General features: G+C 44.3%; 1 protein-coding gene across 1 annotated transcript in view; it reads left to right on the top strand.

Annotated features, from left to right (window-relative positions):
- Positions 1-18,449, top strand: part of Dmgdh (dimethylglycine dehydrogenase) — a 76,835-nt gene extending 58,386 nt beyond the window's left edge. Inside the window, exons 15-16 of the mRNA XM_042261632.2 lie at positions 9,530-9,664; positions 17,851-18,449. Of these exons, the coding sequence (XP_042117566.2) occupies positions 9,530-9,664; positions 17,851-18,057 (342 nt within the window). The 3' untranslated portion in view covers positions 18,058-18,449. The remainder of the gene's footprint in view (positions 1-9,529; positions 9,665-17,850) is intronic.
- Positions 18,450-21,432: the final 2,983 nt, after the last annotated feature.

The raw sequence follows: 21,432 nt of genomic DNA on the forward strand, positions 1-21,432 counted from the left end.
TTGGCGATAGCCATCTGTGTTTTCTTCTAGAAATTGTAAACATTTAAAAAATTGTTTTTTTTTTTTTTAAAATCAGCTCTGAGGTGTGGACTAAGCTTATTTGCATGTGGCTCTTCACTCTCTAGCACCATTTGTTGAAAAGGTTGCCTTGTCTGCACTCACCGACTTCCCAGATCTGGAGGACTCAGCTCTTGTATGTTCGTAGGTCCCATTTCTGGGCTCTGCCATGTGCCATTGAATTGCTAGTGTTTCCTGATACTAATATCACACTGCCTCAATTACTATAGGTTGTGTGAGATTAATTTTGGCTAGTCTAGGTCCTTTTGGTTTTCCATAAATTATAGAATCAGTGTGTCAATTGATTTTTAAAAGCACTTGGGATTTTGATTGGAAATACACTGTATCTATAGGTTAATTCAAGTCTTTCAACACTTGAACAATGTATATTTCTGTGCCCATTTAGAGCATCATTCATTTTTCTCGAAAATATTTTTTAGATTCCAATATATGTCTGTGCATCTTTGTACATTTTCATACCCTAAGTATTTCATAATGTAATACTATCATAAATGGTGTTTTAAATTCAGTTTTCAATTGCTTATTGTTAATCTATAGGAATGCAACTGGGAGCTTGGGAGATAGCTCGGTCAGAAAAGTGCTTGCTGCCCATGTTATGAGGACCTGGTTTCAGGTCTCAGCTCCTGAAAAGCCAGGTATGGCTGTGTATACATGTAATCCCAGTACTGGGTAGGCAGAAACAAGAGGATCTTGGGAGCTTGCTGGCCAAAGTTCTAGTCCAGTCAGTGGACTCCAGATTCTGTGCAAACCTTGTCTCAGAAAACAAGTCAGAGGGAAATAGAGGAAGACACCCACCATCAATCTCTAGTTTCCATGGGTGCACACACATACACGTGCACCCTCTACAGGGGTGCACACACCTGCACACCCACACAATCACACACTCCACACACACAAACACGTGCACCCTCTACAAGAATGCACACACCTGCAGACCTGTACACACGCATATACACACACTCAACACATGCATATGCACCCCCTACAAGAATACACACACATACACACCTCTACACACAAACACACACGCATACATACGTACAGACGCACACAAGTACAATTGGCTTCTGTACCTTTCAGTCTCGCTCAGTAGTTCTTGTAGATCTGTTTTGCAGGTTCTCTGAGATCTTCTACACAGACAACCATGTTGCATAAAAATACAGCTTTTCTCTGTTTCTTTTAAAGTCTTCTATTTCTTTTTCCTGCCTTACTGCATTGCTTAGAAGCTCCACTGGCTTAACCTTCACCAAAGCTGCACAAAAGTGGTGACGACAAATACCTTTGCCTTGATCCTGACCTCGTGTGGAAAGTATCTGCCCCCATCACCGGGGACGGTGGACACTGGACGGTGTTCTAACCAGGGACAGTGTTCACACCAGGGACAGTGTTCACACCGGGGTCGGTGTTCTAACCAGGGACAGTGTTCACACCAGGGACAGTGTTCACACCAGGGACAGTGTTCACACCGGGGATGGTGGACACCAGGGACGGTGTTCACACCGGGGTCGGTGTTCACACCAGGGACGGTGTTCACACCAGGGACAGTGTTCACTGGACGGTGTTCACACCGGGGTCAGTGATCACACTGGGGTCGGTGTTCACACCGGGGTCGGTGTTCACACCGGGGACAGTGTTCAATAGGTTTTCACAGCCGCTTTGTATCAGGTTGGGGTGATTCCTTCTGTTCCTAGTGCTAAATGTTTTCTTTTAGTTGGGAGTAAATATTAGTTTTATTAAAGGGCTTTTCTACATCTAATCAGCTAATTTTTCTTTTTTACTTGTTATCTGTTGAACTATATTTATTTTCTAATGTTAAGTCTTTCGCTTTAGGTGTAAAATTAACTTGGTGTTAACAGTTGATCTTTTTAAGATATTTTCAGGTTTTATTAGATCATTTCTAAAGTATGGAATCCAACTTAAATTTCACAGATATGATCTCCTTGTAGGTCTTGAGCATTTGAAATTATTTTACTTGTTCAAAAAGTAAACTTATTCTATTTATTTATTTTGAATAGAATGATACATACAGTTCAATTCAGGAGCTAGCAATACAAAATATGGTTTGCTATTTTATCTTCTGCACCTAACTCAGGACTGGCACATGAAGAATTTTCAGTACATGTATTCTGTTGAAAGCAGTGTCCAGAAATGCTGTCAGGAATGCAGCGGTACCCATCAGAAAGGGGAGCTAAGGAGTGATTTAAGGCTTTTGAGCAAGAAGTGACATTCTGGTGATGGAAAACTGATTAAAAGAAAGTTGCTGGTGTGACAGGGAGATCGTTTCCCCAATTACTGAAGGAGGCCGGTGGAGAAAGGGCAAAGGCTTCCATTAAACAGAGGCTGTGGGGTGGGGAAGAAAATAATGTGAGCACTATTAGAAGGCAGTATGGCGCTCACCCGAGGCGCTGTGGGGTGGAGAGAAAGACAGGGGATATTGTCAGCACTGGAAAAAGGACAGATGTGGCTGGCAAACTGGAAGGGTTTGTGGGTGTGGAATAACAGAGTGGGAAGGTCTGGAATGCAGCTGTGCTGGTGGGTTTGGAGCTCTGTTCAGGAAGCATGGATTTGGGCTCTTCAGATATGTGTGGAAATTAAAGGCAAGGGGTGTCGGGAACTCCTGTGGGCCGGCCCTGTGGTAGTGTTCATCATGCTCAGAGCACTGGCTGCCTCTTCAGCTCGACCCGCTACCGACAGACTTCAGTGGTTTCTGTTCCACTTGCCCGTCTAAGACGAAGCATTTCATCTACAAGCACTCTTACTTAGATAATGACGAAAACATAAACCTCCCTAGCAGGCTCTGAGCCTGAGGTGAGATGTAGGGAGCAAAGCTTTGCTCTGTTCTTCATGCTTATTTCCTCGAGAGCTGTTTGCTTTGCATAAACTCAAAACAGATAATCGTGTATCTCTCTGCCCTAGAAAAGGATGAAAACTCCAGCTGTCCCTGTGATGGGTGGATAGTGGAGACTTGGCCCCTCTAGCATACAGAAATCTCCATGGGCTCAAATACGTCTAGAAAACAGTGTAGGAGCCCAGTGCTGAGCCCTCCGCATCCTCTTGTATGCTTTAAATCACACAACACATAATACAACCCAAGTGATATGCAAATGGAGCCATAGTGTAATGTTTAGGAAATGATAAGAAAAACACTCATAGAAGTTCAACACAAGCGTGTTTTTTTTTCTTTTTTCTTTTGGTGTGTAGTTGATTGAACTTGCAGAATTTGCAAATGATCAGTTGTACTGTGAGAATATTAAAACTTTAGCTGCTGCTGAAGTTAAATGTAAAAGTGTACCTGATAAAGTCACGTGGCCAGCCCGCAGCTTTCTTTTGAGTCATAAGCTTCAAAGCCTAATATTTTCCTTAAAATTGAATGTAATGAAAGTCACAGAATATATGTAATAGGGACTATTTTAGTTTTCAAAATTTTGAATTTGGTTTAAAAGGCAATTACCCTGGTTATTGGTCTGCCTTAGGCATGTTTTTAATATTTTCCTCAGTTTACAGATGGCAGGGTTTCACCACTTAGTCCAAACTGATTCTATACCCGTCATCCTCCTGCCTCAACCTCTCAAGTGCTGGGATTCCAGGTGTGTGACACTACACGTGTTCCTTGGGTTTCTCTTCAATCTCCTCCTTCCCTGTACCTGCAGAGTCCCTTTTCTTGCTCCCTCAAAGACTGTTTTTGAGAAGGAATTCTCTTCTGGCTAGTACTTCAGCTAGGAAAATGCTAGTTGGGTTGTTCCTCGGCCACCTGTGCTAAGGGCTGAGAGTGAAAACTTGATGTATGTGGGAGATTTCGTTTCCCAGCCAACAACAGCGGCTAAACTCGTGATTTAACACTTCGCTACAAAGGATCTATTGATGACGTGCTTGGCTGTACGGCACAAAAAGCACACCAGGGCTGTCCGGGCTTGAGCTTTCTTGCTCAATCTCCCTCCAACCTTCATGGGACTTGCAGTTCTTGTAGACTGGCTCAAGTCACAAGCTGTTCAAAGGCTTCTGTGGCCTAACTCGGAATAGGAAGCGAGTGAGGCTGTGGTTTGTCTTGATGGGGTGCAGACCAAGTCAACCCTTTCCCCAAATGAGTGAGCCCAGGATGCAGCTTTCTCAGCATCTCTGAGTCACACCCAGATGCACAGAGTGCTGAACAGCTGACCAAAGGATGCGACAGTTAACGCAGTCTCAGGCTGGCAATGGCCACGAACTTCACAAGGAGGCCTCCTCCGGGCTGCCTTCAGTGATTTCTCGGGGCCCATTTTAGACAAGAAGCTTTCCAGTGTGCGTGAGGGACAGTGACAGGAGCTGTCACCTGGATTCTCATCTTCATTCTGCCCTTTGGAGGAGCTGGTAACCAGCGGCTGAAAAACACAGAACAGGACTGGGTGCCCACGCCTGGTTCCTGGGGATTCGGCGATGCAAGATGTGAAACTTAGTCATTTCTGTCTTTGGAACTTTTAATATTTGAGTTTAAAGGATATGAGCCAAAAACTTAAGTTAAACTGATGACATTCTTGGATTTTTTTGATGGTGGTTTTACCCTATATAAATGGGAAAGAAAGACCCAAGCCTTCAACCTTATTCTCTGCTCTGGTCTTGGCCCCTCTCCCAACTCTGTGTCCAGATCTTCCCCCACCGCAGCGGTCAGATTTGACTGTGTCTTCAAACACTTCATTTCTTAAGAATCACTCCCCAAAATATACTAGTTTAATTTATTTTAATTTATATCAGCATTCGGGTAACATGCATGCCATTAGCAGGGCTAATAGAAGATGAGTAACTACCTTTCACTTAAAGCCTACTTTGTGTGTGTGTGTGTGTGTGTGTGTGTGTGTGTGTGTGTGTGTGTATGTTAGTTATATTTAGTGTGTATTACAGCTGGCTGCCTTAATGACTTTTATTGATATTTAAAAGTATTACACTAAAAAAACAGTCTAAACTATTTGTAAGCTGAAGCCTTAGTGCCTCAGAAATCTGTACACTTCTCAAAGACATTAACTGCTGTTTATATAGGTAATTCATCAATGACTCATTAAACAGATGTATTTCTGTTTTTGGGTCATTCCGAAAGCACCACTTCTAACTACAGCACAACCTTCAGACTCATTTCTTCTCATTTATAATGAATTAGTAGGTAGTAGAGTCAAGTCTACAGTCTTGAGAGGTAAGCCAAATACAACAGGGATGAAACGTCATGACTGCACTTTAAGATTGGGAAGGGGCGGGGACTGACTCCGCTCTGTGACTGTCCTCATTGCTGTGACAAAATGCCCATCAGAAACCACCCAAAAGAGGAAGAATTCATTCAGCTCACCGTTTCAGAGGGCTCAGTTCACATATTGGAGTATAAGATCATGCTAGTGAGAACCCATGGGGAGGGACTTCACCTCATGGCCACCAGGGAGCAGAGCAGAACTAGAGTTACAGAAGGGAACCAAGGCAAGACATGAGTCCTCAGGCCATTCCCTGGTGACTTACCGCCTACAGCCAGGCCCACCAACTCCCACAGGTCTAAGCGAATTGTGAATTCACCCTCGATTAAGCCATTATGTCAGAGCTCTCATGATCTAATCTCTGAGAGTGCCCCGGCAGACGCACCGAGGTGTGCTTTACAAACATCCTCAGCATCTCTCAGTCCGATCACATTGAACCATCACAGGATGTGCGAGCAGTGAGGATTTGGTTGTCAGGGCATTGTTTTCAAACAAACCTGTTTAGGGAAGTAAAAACATATGGCTTGCTATTTCTCAAGAACGACAACTCCCAGCACCCCAGGAAGTTACCTTGTCCTTGGGCTTACAGGTTAATTTTGGCTCTTACAATTTATTGATTTTATTTTGAGATAAGGTCTCGATATGTAACTTAGGTTGGCCTTGAACTCAAAATACTCTTGCCTTTACATCCCAAGTGCTAGGATGACAGACATGAACCACCATCTATAACTCAGCATTTTGAGTATTTCTATCTATCAGCCATGCATTCTAGGATCCTGATACAGTTTTTTTTTTGTTTTTGTTTTTGTTTTTTTTTTTTTTTTGAGACAGGGTTTCTCTGTGTAGTTTTGTGCCTTTCCTGGATCTTGCTCTGTAGACCAGGCTGGCCTTGAACTCACAAAGATCCGCCTGCCTCTGCCTCCCGAGTGCTGGGATTAAAGGTGTGTGCTACCACCGCCTGGCCAAGTTTTTTTTTTAAATATGGACAAAATCTACAGATGCTGGTTTCTGTTGCCATGTGATTGAGCCTCAGGTCATTGTCCTGTGACCTGGTGTACCTGCCCAATGCTACTGCAGAGTCACTGTGAGGATTACCACATCAAACAATTTAAGAGCCATTGGCATTCTGCAAATCACACCACGTAAGGTGCTAGCCACTCCTGTGTGAGTGTTTTCTACCCAATCATAGGCCTTTTTATTTTATTTCCACAGATGCTGTCTCCTAGGAAGACAGATTATAACCAACCCCTGCCATCATTCATCAGTTGTAGCAAGTGTTCTTTAAAAACAGAGCAGAGGTCTTTGCCATTATACAGTTTCTTTCTTTCTTTTTTATTAGGGGGGAGGTTTGAGACACAGGGTTTCTCTGTGTAGCTTTGCGCCTTTCCTGGGACTCACTTGGTAGCCCAGGCTGGCCTCGAACTCACAAAGATCCACCTGGCTCTGCCTCCCGAGTGCTGGGATTAAAGGCGTGCGCCACCACCGCCCGGCTCAGTTTCTCTCCTGTATCTGGAGATACAGAGTTTAGCTGTAGTAACATTAGTTTCCTATGATTTCAATTTCATAACCTAAGCAGATGGGCCGTAAAGTAACAAAAGAGAACGAACGTTTGAAAAAGTTTGAAATAAATGTTTTTTTTTTTTGTATCGTTGTTTATATAACCACTGTTCTTGTTAGAGGCAAATATATAAAAATGTTTACAGTACTCTTATCTGAAAAGTACAGACTATAAATATGTAGAACATATTAGTTACTTTTCCTTTTGCTAAAATAAAGTCTCCTGGCAAACATGTCTTAATGGAGGAAGGGTGTATTTAGGGTCACAGACTGAGGGAACAGACCACCATGGCAGGAGCCCGAGGCAGCTGCTCATATTGCATTCAGAGTATGGAAGCAGAGGAAGGGCTGGCAAGATGGCTCGCTGGATAAAGGTGCTTGGTGCCAACCCTGAGGACCCGAGTTCAATCCCTGAGAACCCACGTAGTAGAAGGAAAAACCTGACTCCCTCAACTTGCTTTCTGACTTCCACAGTACAGTGTGGCACACACAGCCACCCACTCACCTCTCCCCAACACACAAGTACATTAATAAATGTTTAGAAAAACCTTTATACACACACACACACACACACACACACACACACACACACACACACACACACGCCAAAGCAGAGAGGGCCGCCAGGGTCAGCCCCCTTTCTCCTTTTGATTCAGCTTGGGTCCAGAGCCTATGGAATGGTGTCGCCCACAGTTGAAGTGGGTCCTCCCACCTCAGGGACCCTAATCCTGCACAGGTATGTTCTGGGACTTGTCTAGAGGATTCTAAGCCCTGTCAAATCAACAAGACTAACCATTGCACAGAGGAAATTAAATAAATGTAACAAAATGCTCGTCACAATGGGTGGTGACCCCTGGGGACACAGCAGTTGCTTTGTGTCATCTGTATTTTTCAGGTTCTACAGTAAGCATTGACCGTATAGTATGCATTTTTTTTACATTTATTCTCTTATTGTGTGTGTGGGCTCACACACAGAGGCTTTGCTATACTTATGGGTTCTGGGGAATCAAACACAGGTCACCAGGATTGGTGGCAAATGCCTGTGAGCCTTTTTACCAGCCCACACTGTATACTTAATTTGCTTATAAAACTTGTTTTTTAATTTTTAATATTTATCTGTGGATCCAAATAAGTCAAATTCTTCCTGTAATTTCCCTTTTCAACTCTTCATGTAGTAACTATCTCATGTGTTGATCTTTATGTTTTCATGCTCTGAGCTGTAATAAAGCTGGTTTCACCATCTGGGTCACACTGGGAAAGGAGAGAGAGAATTAGAGGTTGGATTTGTATAGTATTTAAACTGTGGGTAATGGAAGCCTTCTTCAGCATCCCGTGCAGGTCAGCGACTTATAGTTGCAACCCCTGCAGGACCAATACAGTGCTGTGGCTGCACCCTGGAAGTCTAGCATCAGGGAAGGCATGGTGAGGCGCATCGGGTGGAAGGGGTGTGAGGACCTCCTGATGATTCTCAGAGGTCATGGGGTTGACTTTGACTACACACAGTCCTAAATGTTTCCATCTTAAATGCTGGCCACGGGAGGGCATCTTTGGCACAAACTGTTGTTGCCTTCTGGGCCAGGAGAAAAATAGAAGTTTGAGGTGGCTTCTTTGGATTGTGGAGTTCTTTGTTTACTTTTGAGTGTACGTGACAGTTGATTTTGAGAATTTTTATTGCATCTCTCATGTCTTTTTAGCAAGGTGAGCTTTGTGTGTTGAATTCCCTCTCCGGCCCTAAAGACATGCTTCTGTAGGCTTATTATCACCTCACCTGAAGGGCACGCCTCTCTCCTGGGCACTGTCCTTGCTCTTAGCCTCTGGTGAATTTGTCTTACTTTATCCAAGGTCCCCCGGCATTCTGGCTGGGTAGAATCGCATCTTCCTTTCTCTGTTGCCCAGGGTCCCCACTGATCAGTGACTGCTCACCTGTGTGTCCTGCTCAGTTGTGAGATGACTGACTAACAATGGGAAAGTCTTCAAGTTGGAGCATGAGTGTCATCTGTCACATGTTACTTGGAAGGAGGAAGAAAGGCTAAAGAGCAGGTTCAAGAATAAGATCTGTGTTACAGATGCCCACATCTGACTCATTTTGTAACCCCACAGCCTACAAGAGGCCTCACTTGGAGTCCGGCAAAACAAATATCTCCTGAACGAACTAATGAGGATAGCCTGGTAGTTAATACATCCCCTGAATGAACTAGTGAGGATAGCCTGGTAGTTAATACATCCCAAGGAGTGTTACTCTGGAGAGGGAGACGTAGCATTTTGGGGTTTTTCTGGTATCACGTACCAAAAATGTTGGTTTCTTATAAAAAGCTTCCAATGGGTAGAAATTGAGACATACTTTGTTCAGACAGCTGATGCCACTGTCCAGACCCATTAGATATGGGGTCATTTCTGTAACCTACTAGCACAACTCAGCACCTTATGCTTTTCTGCTGAGGTGGTTCTGGGAAAATTATCTGCCTAAGTTATTACATTAAGTCTAACCCATTCCACAGGAATGGGTGGCTGGTACTGTCATTTGGGCACTAAGATATATTTGTCTAGACGTTTGATCCAATCTGTATTTTTATTTAGTGTGTAATTGGTGAGAAAATAGCAAAGACCAATTTAAATGCTTGCATCGCTAACCTTGTCACGGTGTCGGAGCCCTCATTCATCATCATTATCTTGGGTTCCTGCAGCCGGCCGACTTCGTTGGAAAGCAAGCGCTGAGGCAGATCAAAACGGAGGGGCTGAAACGGAGACTCGTCTGCCTCACCTTGGCAACGGAGGATGTGGATCCGGAGGGAAATGAAAGCATTTGGTACAAGGGCAAGGTGGGTGCCACAGCCACCACATCACCCACGACCGAACGTCTCTGTGCACTACGAGGGTGTATTTTCCCCTCATTTATTCACTTATTGAGAGGATGGCACACTTTTAATTTCTGAGCTGACTTTAAAGAAACAGAAATCAATTCACTGACAAGAAACTGACATGCTGCTCATTTTTTTTTCAAACGGAAGAATCTATGTGTGTTTAAAAATATTGGGTCACAGCATATTTATATCTGTGAATGCAAAAGATGGATTTTGTAAGAATTTGCTATTCTGATTTAATTTCTCCAGAATCTCTTTAAAAGATCCAATTAGCACAACAAGCACAAATCCAAATGGACACATCAGGACAATGAGGGGTGAAGGTGACTTGGAAGGCAGCCACCACTCTGTTCTTCAGGAAGAACTGATTGCTGTCTTCCCACTTTGCGTTGTTCATGTCCTTCTTGAAGTTCAGTATAACCAGGGGTAGTGGGCTAGCCCATCAGCAGGACCCTGCTCCCTTCACTTTCTCTATTTGTAAAGTCCAGTGTGGCTCAGCATTAGGATGTGCTTTGACTGGGGTGGGATGCCCAGCGAGATGATGGGGAGAGGGAGCACTGGCCCTTCCAAGCTCTTCTAAGAGCTGTTTGTTCTATGTGGAGCAGGGTCAGCTCTGTTAATGCTCGAAGCTCAGAGATCCTGGACTTGTGAATTTTCTCATCTACTGCAGCATCTCTGACTTTTTATTTCATTTTCTCCATCCTTTAGTGGTAGATGGCTGGAGTCGGGGAACCTCACCGACAAACACACACACTAAGGCCTTTAGACACACAAGCCTTTTGACAGAACTGATGTGGCCGAATGACCCCTACAGACCAGACATTTTTCATGTTTGCTCACTTAGTGTTACAGCATCCCTGTTAGATCTGTGTGACCATTTCTGTTGTAAAGATGAGGCTCAGAGAGACTGGGTAAATCCTTTTAGTTTCTGTAGTTAATGGTTGGTTGATGGAGCTGAGTTCAATCCACCTACACTTGGGCTTTGATTCCCGCCCCTTCCTCTAAAGACTGCTGACTACTCCAGTCTGCCCTCTTGCTGTCCTTGCTGGTGTACCCCTGAAGTCACTCTACAACCTAATCATATGCGACAGTTCCGCATCTGATCTTGTTATCACACACGGCGGAGCTAACAGGCTTTCCTGGGATCTCCAGTTCCTGTCTGCCACCTTCTCCAGGCTAATCTTCACTTCCCCTCTCAGATAGGGCTGAGCTTGCTCTTCTGTTTGAATTGTTCCTTGTGACTTTTCCTTCCTCTTTCCTTTCTCTATTTTTGGATCCCATGGAAATGGAGTTACAGATAGCTGTGAACCACCATATGAACACTGAGAATTAAATCTAGCAGCAAGTGCTCTCAGCCACTGGGCCATCTCTCCAGCTCTAGACGTCATTCCTTAATACATGTTGGTAGCCAAGGATTCTGGTAATCCCAGCATCCCATAAACTGAAGCAGGAGGATCATCAGTTTCAGGCCAGCCTGAGCTATGCAGTGAATTTGGGGCCAGCCTGGGTTACATAGCAACCCCTGTTCTTCCCCTGCTTTCTGATTTGCCCACAGTTGATATGCCTTCTGCCAAGCACCAGCTCTGCTATTAACCAGATTCTTGACCTGATTTCTCACCTTAGTTTCCTCATGTACAGAATGAAGCCCCTGGACAGGATAATGACGGCTGTTTTAGTCAGAGTTTCTATTGCTGTGAGGAAACACCATGACCAAAAAGCAAGTTGGGGAGGAAAGTTTTTTGTTGTTGTGGTTTTGTTTTTTGGGTTTTTGTTTGTTTGCTTGTTTTTTTTGGGGGGGGGGATTTATATTTCCACATCACTGTTCATCATCAAAGGAAGTCAGGACATGAACTCAAACAGGGCAGGATCCTGGAGGCAGGAGCTGATGCAGAGGCCATGAAGGGGAGCTGCTTACTGGCCTGTCCCCACCCCCCCCCCCCATAGCCTGCTCAACCTGCTTTCTTATAAAACCCAGGACCACTGGCCCAAGGATAGAACCACCCACCATGGGCTGGGCCCTCCCCGTCAACCATTAATTGAAAAAAATGGATCTTATGGAGGCCTGAGAGTCCCTCCGTTTAGATAACTCCAGTTTGTGTGTCAAGTTGATGTCAGACTAGCCAGCACAGTGGCTCTTAGTGTCTCTAAATTTTTTCTGGTCATTAATCCCCCCAACTTTATCTTTCCTTTGTTTTATGTTTTTTCCCCTTTACCCGCATCGAACTTCTTTAGCATTTCCTAAAGTGTCTGTGTTAGTTAGTTTGTGTAGCTGTGGCCAAACTACCCGAGAGAACAACCTACAGGAGGGAAGAAGTCTTTTGGCCCAAGGTTTTGGAGAGCCCAGTCCTCCATTGCCTGGCCTCATATTCGTGATCAGAACATCATGGTGGTGGGAATAGAGCAAAGCAGGTTTCTCACTTCATGGTGGACAGGCAGAAGATGGAGGAGGAAATCAACAGGAAATGGCCAAAGCAAGACAGAGGCTCATGGACACAGTCCCAGGGACCTACTTCCTCTGGTTAGGCTCATCCTCCTAGCTTTCACCACCTCCCCTAGTGCCATCATATTATGAATCCATCATGGCACCACTCCGCTGATGAGAGAACTGATTCTATCCCAGGATGCAGCTGTACCTGGAAACATCCTCACAGACATATGCAGAGCCAGGCTTTGCTAATCTCACGGGTGTGTCGTAATTCAAGCAAGCTGCCAATCAAACTTAATCATTGCAGTGGTCCTCAGTTACCCTCCCGCCAACATGCTGCTTTACTCAGCTGTGAATGCTGGAGATGCCAAGCTCACACAACCTCTAGGCAGCTCCAGGCCAGTCACAACCACCGACAGACTTCTGGCCAAAGTCAACACGATCATACTCAAACTAAAGTTAGCAAACCTGAAAATCCAAGTTCTACTGTAACATCGTATTTTTTTCGTTTTTTACAAACTTATACATTGAGTTTATATTATATATTTTTCCTTTTCTTGTGACTTAGAGACAGGGTCTCCTATTACGCAGGTTGGCCTTGAACTCTCTGTAGCTAAGGATGACTGTAGACTTCTGATTCTCCCTCCTTCCAAGTGCTGGCTGGTGTTTCAGGAGCATGCCACTATACCCAGCTTTATGCTGACCTTGGGATGGAGCCCTGGACTCTGTGTACGCTGGGCAGGTGCCCTCCTGACAGAACCACACCCCTGCTCAACTTATCTTTCATCTTTCTTACCACACGTCAGCTGCTAATAGAGTTCTAGCCCAAGTGTAGGACCCTTCCTCTCAAATTTACTACCAGAGGCCGGTCTGCTCCTGATGCTCAGTGGGGTCACCATGTCTACCATGCTAAAAGCCTTCTTTTTTCTAAAATCCTTGTACCATGCTACTTCTTTTGGTCCACCAACCAGCTCCCAAATCGTGACAGAGACTTATTGGTTTTTAATACTCGGTCTAGCTTAGGCGTGTTTCTGGCTAGCTCTTTTAACTTCAATTAACCTGTTTCTCCTTATCTACCTTTTGCCTCAGGGCTTTTTACCTTTTCTTACTTTCTTATTGTCTCTATATCTGGCTGGCTTCTGGCTCTGGGCATCTCCCTCATTCTCTCCTTCTTTCTTTTTGAGCCTAGAGTTCTCCTCCTCTTTATTCTCTCTGCCTGCTAACCCCACATATCCTTTCTGTGCCTAGCTATTGGCTGTTCAGCTCTTTATTAGATCAATCAGGTGCCTTAGGTGGGCAAGGTGAAACAGATGCAACATATCTTTACATAACTAAACACACATCCTTACATTGATAAACAAATCCAACATAAACAAAAGGAACACACCTTTACACAGTTAAATTAATACTCCACAGCAAAAACAATGTAACTAGTTAATATATAATATAATATAAAATAATATTCCTAGTTGGAATAATATTCCACAACAAATCCTCATTTCCAAAGACCACTCTTTAAAAATGTTTTGTAAGTATTTGAATTGACACACTAATTATGCACATTTATGAGGGGCCGTGTGACACTCTCAAGCATGACAGGATGTGTGGTGATCATCTCACGGTGACTGACATCTCCATTATCATAGACATTATCATTTTTTTGTGTGTTGAGAGTGCTTATTTTTGTTTGCTTGGTTGGTTTTGTGTGTGTGTGTGTGTGTGTGTGTTTGTGTGTGTGTGTGTGTATGAGAGAGAGAGAGAGAGAGAAAGAAAGAGAGAGAGAGAGAGAGAGAGAGAGAGAGAGAGAGAGAGAGAGAGAGAGAGAGTCTCTAGGTAGCTAGGTAGCCCTGGCTCTCCTGGAATTTGCTATGTAGGCCAGGCTGGCCTCACCTGCCTCTACTCCCCAGTGCTGGGATTAAAGGCATGTGTCACCATGTGAGGCAATTGGGAGCATCTGGAACCTTCTCTACTAACACCCACAGTTATCCAACCAAACATGAGAGGCTATCCCTTGGGTCAGATACTCTTTAGGTTCAGAACTGACATATATTTTTGCTTTTTGTTTCCTGACTTGGCTTATTTCCCATGCTTTTGATATTTTATATTTTATTCCTACAAACACTCCCAGTGCTGGAGACAGAGAATAGGCTTATGTGCTTCTTCAACACTTTTTTATTTTTGTCATTTACTCTGTGTCAGCAATGTTGTAGGCACATCAACAAATTAAGCAGAAGAGAACCGTTGTCTTTGTGGCGTTTCCACACGAGAGAAGACGGGGTGGACAAAGAGGGAAGTCCATAGGTATATATGCACTTCAAATGGTGAGGAGTAGCCTTCGGAGAAGCAGAGTGCAAGTGGGGGCGGGGCAATGTCTGTACTTAAACCTGGTTAAAGTTTAGAAAGTCAGGACAGAAGGACATTAGTTCTGAGAGACCCTTAGTGGCAAAGGCCATTTTCAGGAAGAGGCCCTTGGGAAAGTCTAGAGAGCTCAGGAGGTGGCGGCCATGGTGGGTATCTTTGCCTTCTTCTTCTCCTTCTGTTTAAAGATTGCAGCACACAGGGACAGCATCAGCAGAAGCACAAGTTACCATGCAGCTGCAAAGGGGGTCACCCTGTGAAAGGTCATTTCCCGTGCTGTCCCTCATCAGTTAGAGACTGAATTCGAGAGACAAATGAGAAAGGCTAAAGATAAAGGAGAATGATATACATTGGCTAAAACAAAAAAAAAAACAAACAAAAACCCAAGGTCAATGTTGCAATAAACAGAGTGAAGGTCTCCTAGGCGAGGGTGGGACAAGTGTCTTTAATGGTGTCCTCAGCGAGAACGGATGGATCTAATTGAACCCAAAAGAGCAGGAGAACTATTTAGAGTTTGTGCTGGAAGAAAAAAAAAACTGTGGATTTTATAAGTAAGATAAAAGGAAAGGCTAGACTTTGAAACTATCCCAGCTGAAGTAGAAATGAAAGTCAATTCTAGCACAAAACGAGCACATTTAAAAATTAGCACTCGAGTTTTTCTTAGGTGACCAAGGAAGAAATGACTGAAGGCATTTCCTGTGGGGGTGTTGGGAGAGGCAGGATGGCTGAGGAATCTCTGAAGTGACTGAGGGCTTGTGACCAGTGACCCGGAGCTGCACCCAGACTCACCCAGAGCTCTTCCTGTTTTTAAGTCACCGAGGCAAACCAGCTCAACTCTCCCACCTTCCAACACCAATCCCTGGTTTACAGACTTAGAAATGCAACCAGTCACCAAGACAGCCTTCAATGCCCCATCCTCTTGGACCCCAACCCTTATTTTCTGCTACTAAACTCTGACCCAGAGGAGAAGAAACAACTTCAAAGCACGTGCTGAATTTTAGCTGTCAAGCACATGACAGGTGAAAACATCTGAATCAGCTCCGCTGTTTGTGTCTTTAATAACCGGTTCTCATCATAAGCTGAGAATCTCACGAGAGCTGCGGATTTGGGGTTTCAAAGACATAGTTAGAAGCCCAGACCTCAGAGATAAGGGTCTACAGTTAAGTTCATGAATGGAACATCTAAAAAGACTGGAAGTGGTGTGTGCTAAACTGAGCTCTTGTCTGAGGGACCAGGTGGACTCATGCTGTGAGTGTTGACAGCAGCCACATGCAGTCCACAGTGCTGGACAGTGGAGCCAGAAGGACCAGCAGAATGTTAGGAGACCCCAAGTGTGTGTGTGTGAATGTGTGTGTGTATGTGTATATATGTGTGTGTGTATGTGTATGTGTATGTGTATGTGTGTATGTATGTATGTGTGTGTATGTGTGTATAGGTGTGTATGTGTATTGTGTGTATGTGTGTATGTACATGTAGGTGTGTATGTATATGTATGTGTGTGTATGTGTGTATGTATATGTATGTGTGTATATGTGTATGTGTGTATAGGTGTGTATGTGTATGTATGTGTGTGTGTATATGTGTATGTGTGTATAGGTGTGTATGTGTATGTATGTGTGTGTGTATATGTGTGTGTATGTGTATGTGTGTGTATGTATGTGTGTGTATGTGTGTATGTGTATGTATGTGTGTATGTATGTATGTGTGTATGTGTGTATGTATATGTATGTGTGTATGTGTGTATGTATATGTATGTGTGTGTATGTGTGTATGTATGTGTGTGTATGTGTAAATATGTATAGGTGTATATGTGTATGTATGTGTGTGTGTATGTGTGTATAGGTGTGTATGTGTATGTATGTGTGTGTGTGTGTGTACATTTCTTTACAAATCATATTTTGTTTTTGTTGTCTTCTTTTTTCCAAGCAGTGTTTTGACCTAACAATTTGTTTTGAATTCTGATTTCTGTAAACAAAGGTCTTTATTTTATGTGCATGCCTGTTTGCCTGCACGTCTGCATGTGCACCATGTGTGTGCAGTGCCTAAGGACCTGAAGAGGGCGCCACTTATAGGAGCTGGAGTCACAGGACATGGGTGCTGACACCGCTGAGCCGTATCTCCAGCCCGGCGTTCTGCTTGCATTTCTCTGTCATCTTCCCTTTAGATCTGCCTTGCACTAACCCTCTGATCCTCTCATGGGACTCAGTGCACGGGTTTTTTGTTTGTTTGTTTGTTTTGTTGGATAAAGCCCATTTATGTCTCCTGGGTTTTGATTGCTTGATTGGTATTGTCACACCCCAGTTTCCCTGAAGCAGCCCTGGCTTTGATGGCTCATTTCTCTGCCCATTGCTAGGTGAGATAGGGTCCAAATTCACCCAAACCCGTTTTTATCGATTCATCTACCATTCGCTGGTTGTAGCCTTCCCTCCTTCTGGAAGCTTCCACCCTCTATTTCTGTCAACCTAATCCCACCGTTTTCAAAAAAAGTCTTTCATGTTTTAAGCCATGGCTGTTTGGTTCTATTTTCTTGTAGCTCTGTTAATTTCCCCAACTAAGCTGGAAGCTCTTGAAGGTAGGTACCAGGACTCCTACTCATTTCTCCGTAGTCTAGAACACGTGATAAAACTAACTATTAACATCACACCTTATAATTGGCAAGGTTGAAAATGCACTCCCCCAGACAGTCCTTCTCCAGAAATAATAGTGCTGGTGAGAATGTGAGCAGCAAAGATACCCTCCTACACTGTTGGTGGGAAGTTTAAGTAGTCCAGCCACTATGGACATCCGTGTGGAGGTTCCTCAAAGACTGAAATCAGCATTATAGCCATACCACTCCTGAGAATACACAAAGGAATCTGAGTCAGCACACCACAGGGATCCCACACCCACGATCAGCAGTATTCACAATAGCAAACGTGGGGTCAGCTCAGGTGTCCATCAAAAGAGGTAGTAAAGAAAACAGCACAAATATCCGATGATGTTTTCCTTAGCCACAAAGCAGAGTGTGTGGAACAGGAGATCGGGGCATTAAGTGACAGAAACTAGACTCAGAAAGACAATGGTACGTGTTTGCGTTCATCTGTGGAATACAGATCGAAAAGCATCTGTAGAGAAGACATGAAAGTAGAAAGGAGACAATTGGAGAAGAAAGGGACCAGCAGGAAGGAGGAGAAAGGATGGAGTGAAGTTACACATGTGTAACTATTCCGGGATGAATTAATATAATGGACAATGAATAGATGCTAACAGCCCCCTCCCCATTGTGAACTGACTCTGTAGCTGGGGGAACATCTGGAGACGAGGAGCACAACGCTCTGACCACTGTGCTAATATGCTGAGGACAGCTGTTCTTCTTTTTCAGGTGGTTGGCAACACAACGTCCGGATGCTACAGTTACAGCATCCAGAAGAGCCTGGCTTTTGCTTATGTCCCTGTAGAGCTCAGTGACGTGGGGCAACAGGTGGAGGTTGAACTGCTGGGGAAGAATTACACAGCAACCATCATCCAAGAGCCCCTAGTGCTCACAGAACCTGCCAGAACCAGGATTCAGAAGGATGGTAGGAAGTGAAACCTTGAGCAGGACCCATGCCCGCCAGCTGGGCTGTAGCTGACGGGACTGCTCGCGAGTCCCGCTCCAACCAGAATAAAGGTCGCCCAGACTTCATCTCAAAATCATCAAAATCTAGGTTAACATCTTAGTAAAACCTTTTTCTTAGTTGTTTTCTAAGCGCAGTGGTTTGATGAATCAGCAATTTGTGTTGCCCATTCAAATGAGGAATTTAAGATGAACATGTTTTCCTACCCCACATTGATGTATATGAAACTAATCAGAGAAGAATTAGGTGTTTGCGAATATGAAATCATGATTCTAAGGGAGTTAAAGGACTTCGTGATTTTAGAAACGCAGTACGCGGCTGATAGCTGAAAACAAGTGAATAAATTATCTCTTATGTGAAAAGACGCATTGACATGGATGGACTTGCTTTATTGAGACATTTTTCCTTAGGTGGATAAGTGATAGTTTTCAGTTTTCATAAGATGTCTGTGGCGGAAGCGGCTGCACTTCTTACCAGTTGGTCACACACATTCTTAGGCGGCTCTCCCAGATATTTTCCAGTTTCCTAACGGTTCCCGTGGAAAGCGGCTTTGGGGACTTTGTGATTGCCCTTCCTAAGGCTTGCGTTTGCACAAGGCTTGCAGAGAAGAGGCTTCCCAAGGAAGCGTGCTTGTAAATTGTCAGAAACGAAGCTGAAGACTAAATAGATTATGCCAGCACAAACACAGTTTGAACACTGAGTGCCTCCCCCGGAGAAGGAATTAATGCGAGCTGACATCACACGGTGCCCTTCTGAGCAGCTTTTCACAAAGCATTTGACAACACGGGTCACACACAGGCCTAAGAGACGACAGGATTACCCTCGGTACTGTGGATGGTGAGGGAAAAAAACCGAGAAATAATCCTTTGATGTACTTCCTCAAATCATTAGGGCTTTGAACTTTTCCAAGGTACTAAAGAAAGCTGGATTTGAAGCTGTTTAAGAATCTGTAATCAAAATAGACTCTAAAATGAGTTCTTAGTTTGTGAGTTTTGAAATGACACCAAATGTACATTTTTAAATGTTTTATCCGAGTAATTGTATACTAAAAGTCTCTCCCATCATTCCTTTCAGTATGTCCTCTTACATAAAGAGGGACCCTTGATTATAAATGCTTCCTAATTATCAGGAATATTATCCAGGCTTGAGCTGGGTTCCCAGGCAAGACTGGTAGAAGCCCCTGTGTGGGAATGGGAGCCTGGCTTCCTATCCTCAGGCTCTGGTACCCAGAGGCCTCAGGAGAGTTACTCTCTATTTATGCCAAGCGGGCTCATGTTCTTTTTTCTGAGGATACAACAGAAAGAAGCAATGTTGAAAGCACCATGTTGGTAGCTAGACACACGCAGTGGCTCACGCCTGTCATCCTAGCCCTTGGAAGGCTGAAGCAGGAGGATTACCTCAAGTTCCAGGCCAGCCTGGGATACAGAATAAGTCTTCATTTTTTAGAAAAATCTCCAAACCAAACAACAACATCAGAAACCAAACAGAAACCCAGCACAACACTGGAATGCGAGGGACTTCAGCCTCGCAAAGAGGTCCTCTCTTACATTAGAAGTCCGCATCTTGACTCTCCTAGGAAGTTGCCCAGATCCCCTCTTCTGTTCATGTTGTGTCATTAGGAGCTAAGTCATCCCTGTGCTCTTACCCCACCAGCCACCAGCCTGACCTTGCTCTAGGCAATCCACAGCTAACCAATGATATATACAGCCCAGTTCACCCTTAGACAGGCGGGTTAGGCAGATTTCTCCCCGTGGGAATAGGCTGTGACTCACAGCGAACAAGCTGGTTAGCGCACGGAGTTGGAGCTGAAAAGAGAGACAGAAAAGGAAGCCATAAAGCCTACAGAGGATGAGAGCTCCTAAGAAGAGAGCCCTGAGAGAGACAGGGAAGGAATACCAGGTCCCCAAAGCACTCAGCTCTTGATGGCTAGTCAGCAGCTCTTGGATGAGTACCAAGTGAAGTCAGGCTTGGTCGATCAGGTTTATAATCCCAATTACTTGGAAGCCTGAGGCAGGAGATGCCCAAGTTCAAGGCCAGCCTGGGGAACTGAGTTGAGATCTTGTCTCAAAATCAAAAGTAAGATGGGTCAGGGATACAGCACGATGACAGAGTACTTTCCAACCACTAGGTGGCCCCAGGTTTGATCCTCAGCATCAGGGGTGGGAGTGAAGAGCGGAAGGGAAGCCCAGGTGGTAACCAGTTCTGGAGTGTGGGTCATACACTGAGAGATCTCTGAGAACTGGGCCCAGGACTGATGTGAGCTCTGAAGAGCCAACAGCCAGCATTCTTAAAAATACCAGAGAGAGGGCTGGCAAGATGGCTCCGTAGACAGAGGGGTTTGTAGCCAAACCTGACAGCCTGAGTTCATTAACTGGGACCTGCACAGTGGAAGGAGAGAGCCAACTCCCAGCTTGTCCCCTGACCTCTACTCACCATGGCACACATGACCCTCCCTCCCAGTAAGTAAGTAAATAGATAAATGTAATACAACTTTTGAGAGTACTAGAGAGATGTGTAAGGAGAGTCATTCTAGAGAATTGATGATGGCCGCACCTAGGGGCATATACCCAAAATCCCAGCACTTGGGGCTGAGGCAGGAGGTTGGGAGTTCAAGGTCATCCTGGGCTCCAAGAGACCCAGGCACAGGAGAGGGACTCTCTTTCAAGATATTTATGGACATTACTGTATTGCTGGCATTCACATCCTAGGAAATCTCCTTTTTTCTTCTTTTCTACTGATACGGAAAAATGACAGGAGAAAACTATTTTAGATGCTTTTAAGTATGCCGTGGAGGACAGTAAGTAGATAGACTGGATTCTGGACTTTTATGGCCCTCCCTCTGTGAATATTTAAATGGAGCCAGAGGAAAACCGAGGAGGGTTAGGAAAGAGCAGCCATGAAAGCCAGGATGTTTCACAACAGTAAGTTCTGAGAAAGCAAATTGAGTTAATCGTCTCTTTTGAGAGGTCAGAGCACGGAATGGGCTCCTGCCCCTAATGCCTGTTGTAACTGCATTCACTGAGTTGAATAGACATTGGGTCTGGTTAATTTTGGTGTGTAGTGTTTTTATTTATTTGCAAGTTATATTTTTAAATAGTAAAGTTTATAAAGTTTAGAAAAATAGGGAAGCTAGAGATCCAGGCTAATGTTTTAGAGCACACGTTGCTCTCGCAGAAGTCTGCGTTCAATTTCCAGCACCTACATGGCAACTCACAACCGAGTGTAACTCTGATTCCTGGGGATCTAATGCCCTCCCTGACACACATGTGGTACACATACGTACATGCAGGCAAACCACTCCTAAGACGTATGATAAAGTAAATAAATCTTTAAGAAATTCTTAGTGT

The sequence above is a fragment of the Peromyscus maniculatus genome, chromosome 15 (genome assembly GCF_049852395.1).
Source record: "Peromyscus maniculatus bairdii isolate BWxNUB_F1_BW_parent chromosome 15, HU_Pman_BW_mat_3.1, whole genome shotgun sequence".
Classification (NCBI taxonomy): Eukaryota; Metazoa; Chordata; class Mammalia; order Rodentia; family Cricetidae; genus Peromyscus; species Peromyscus maniculatus.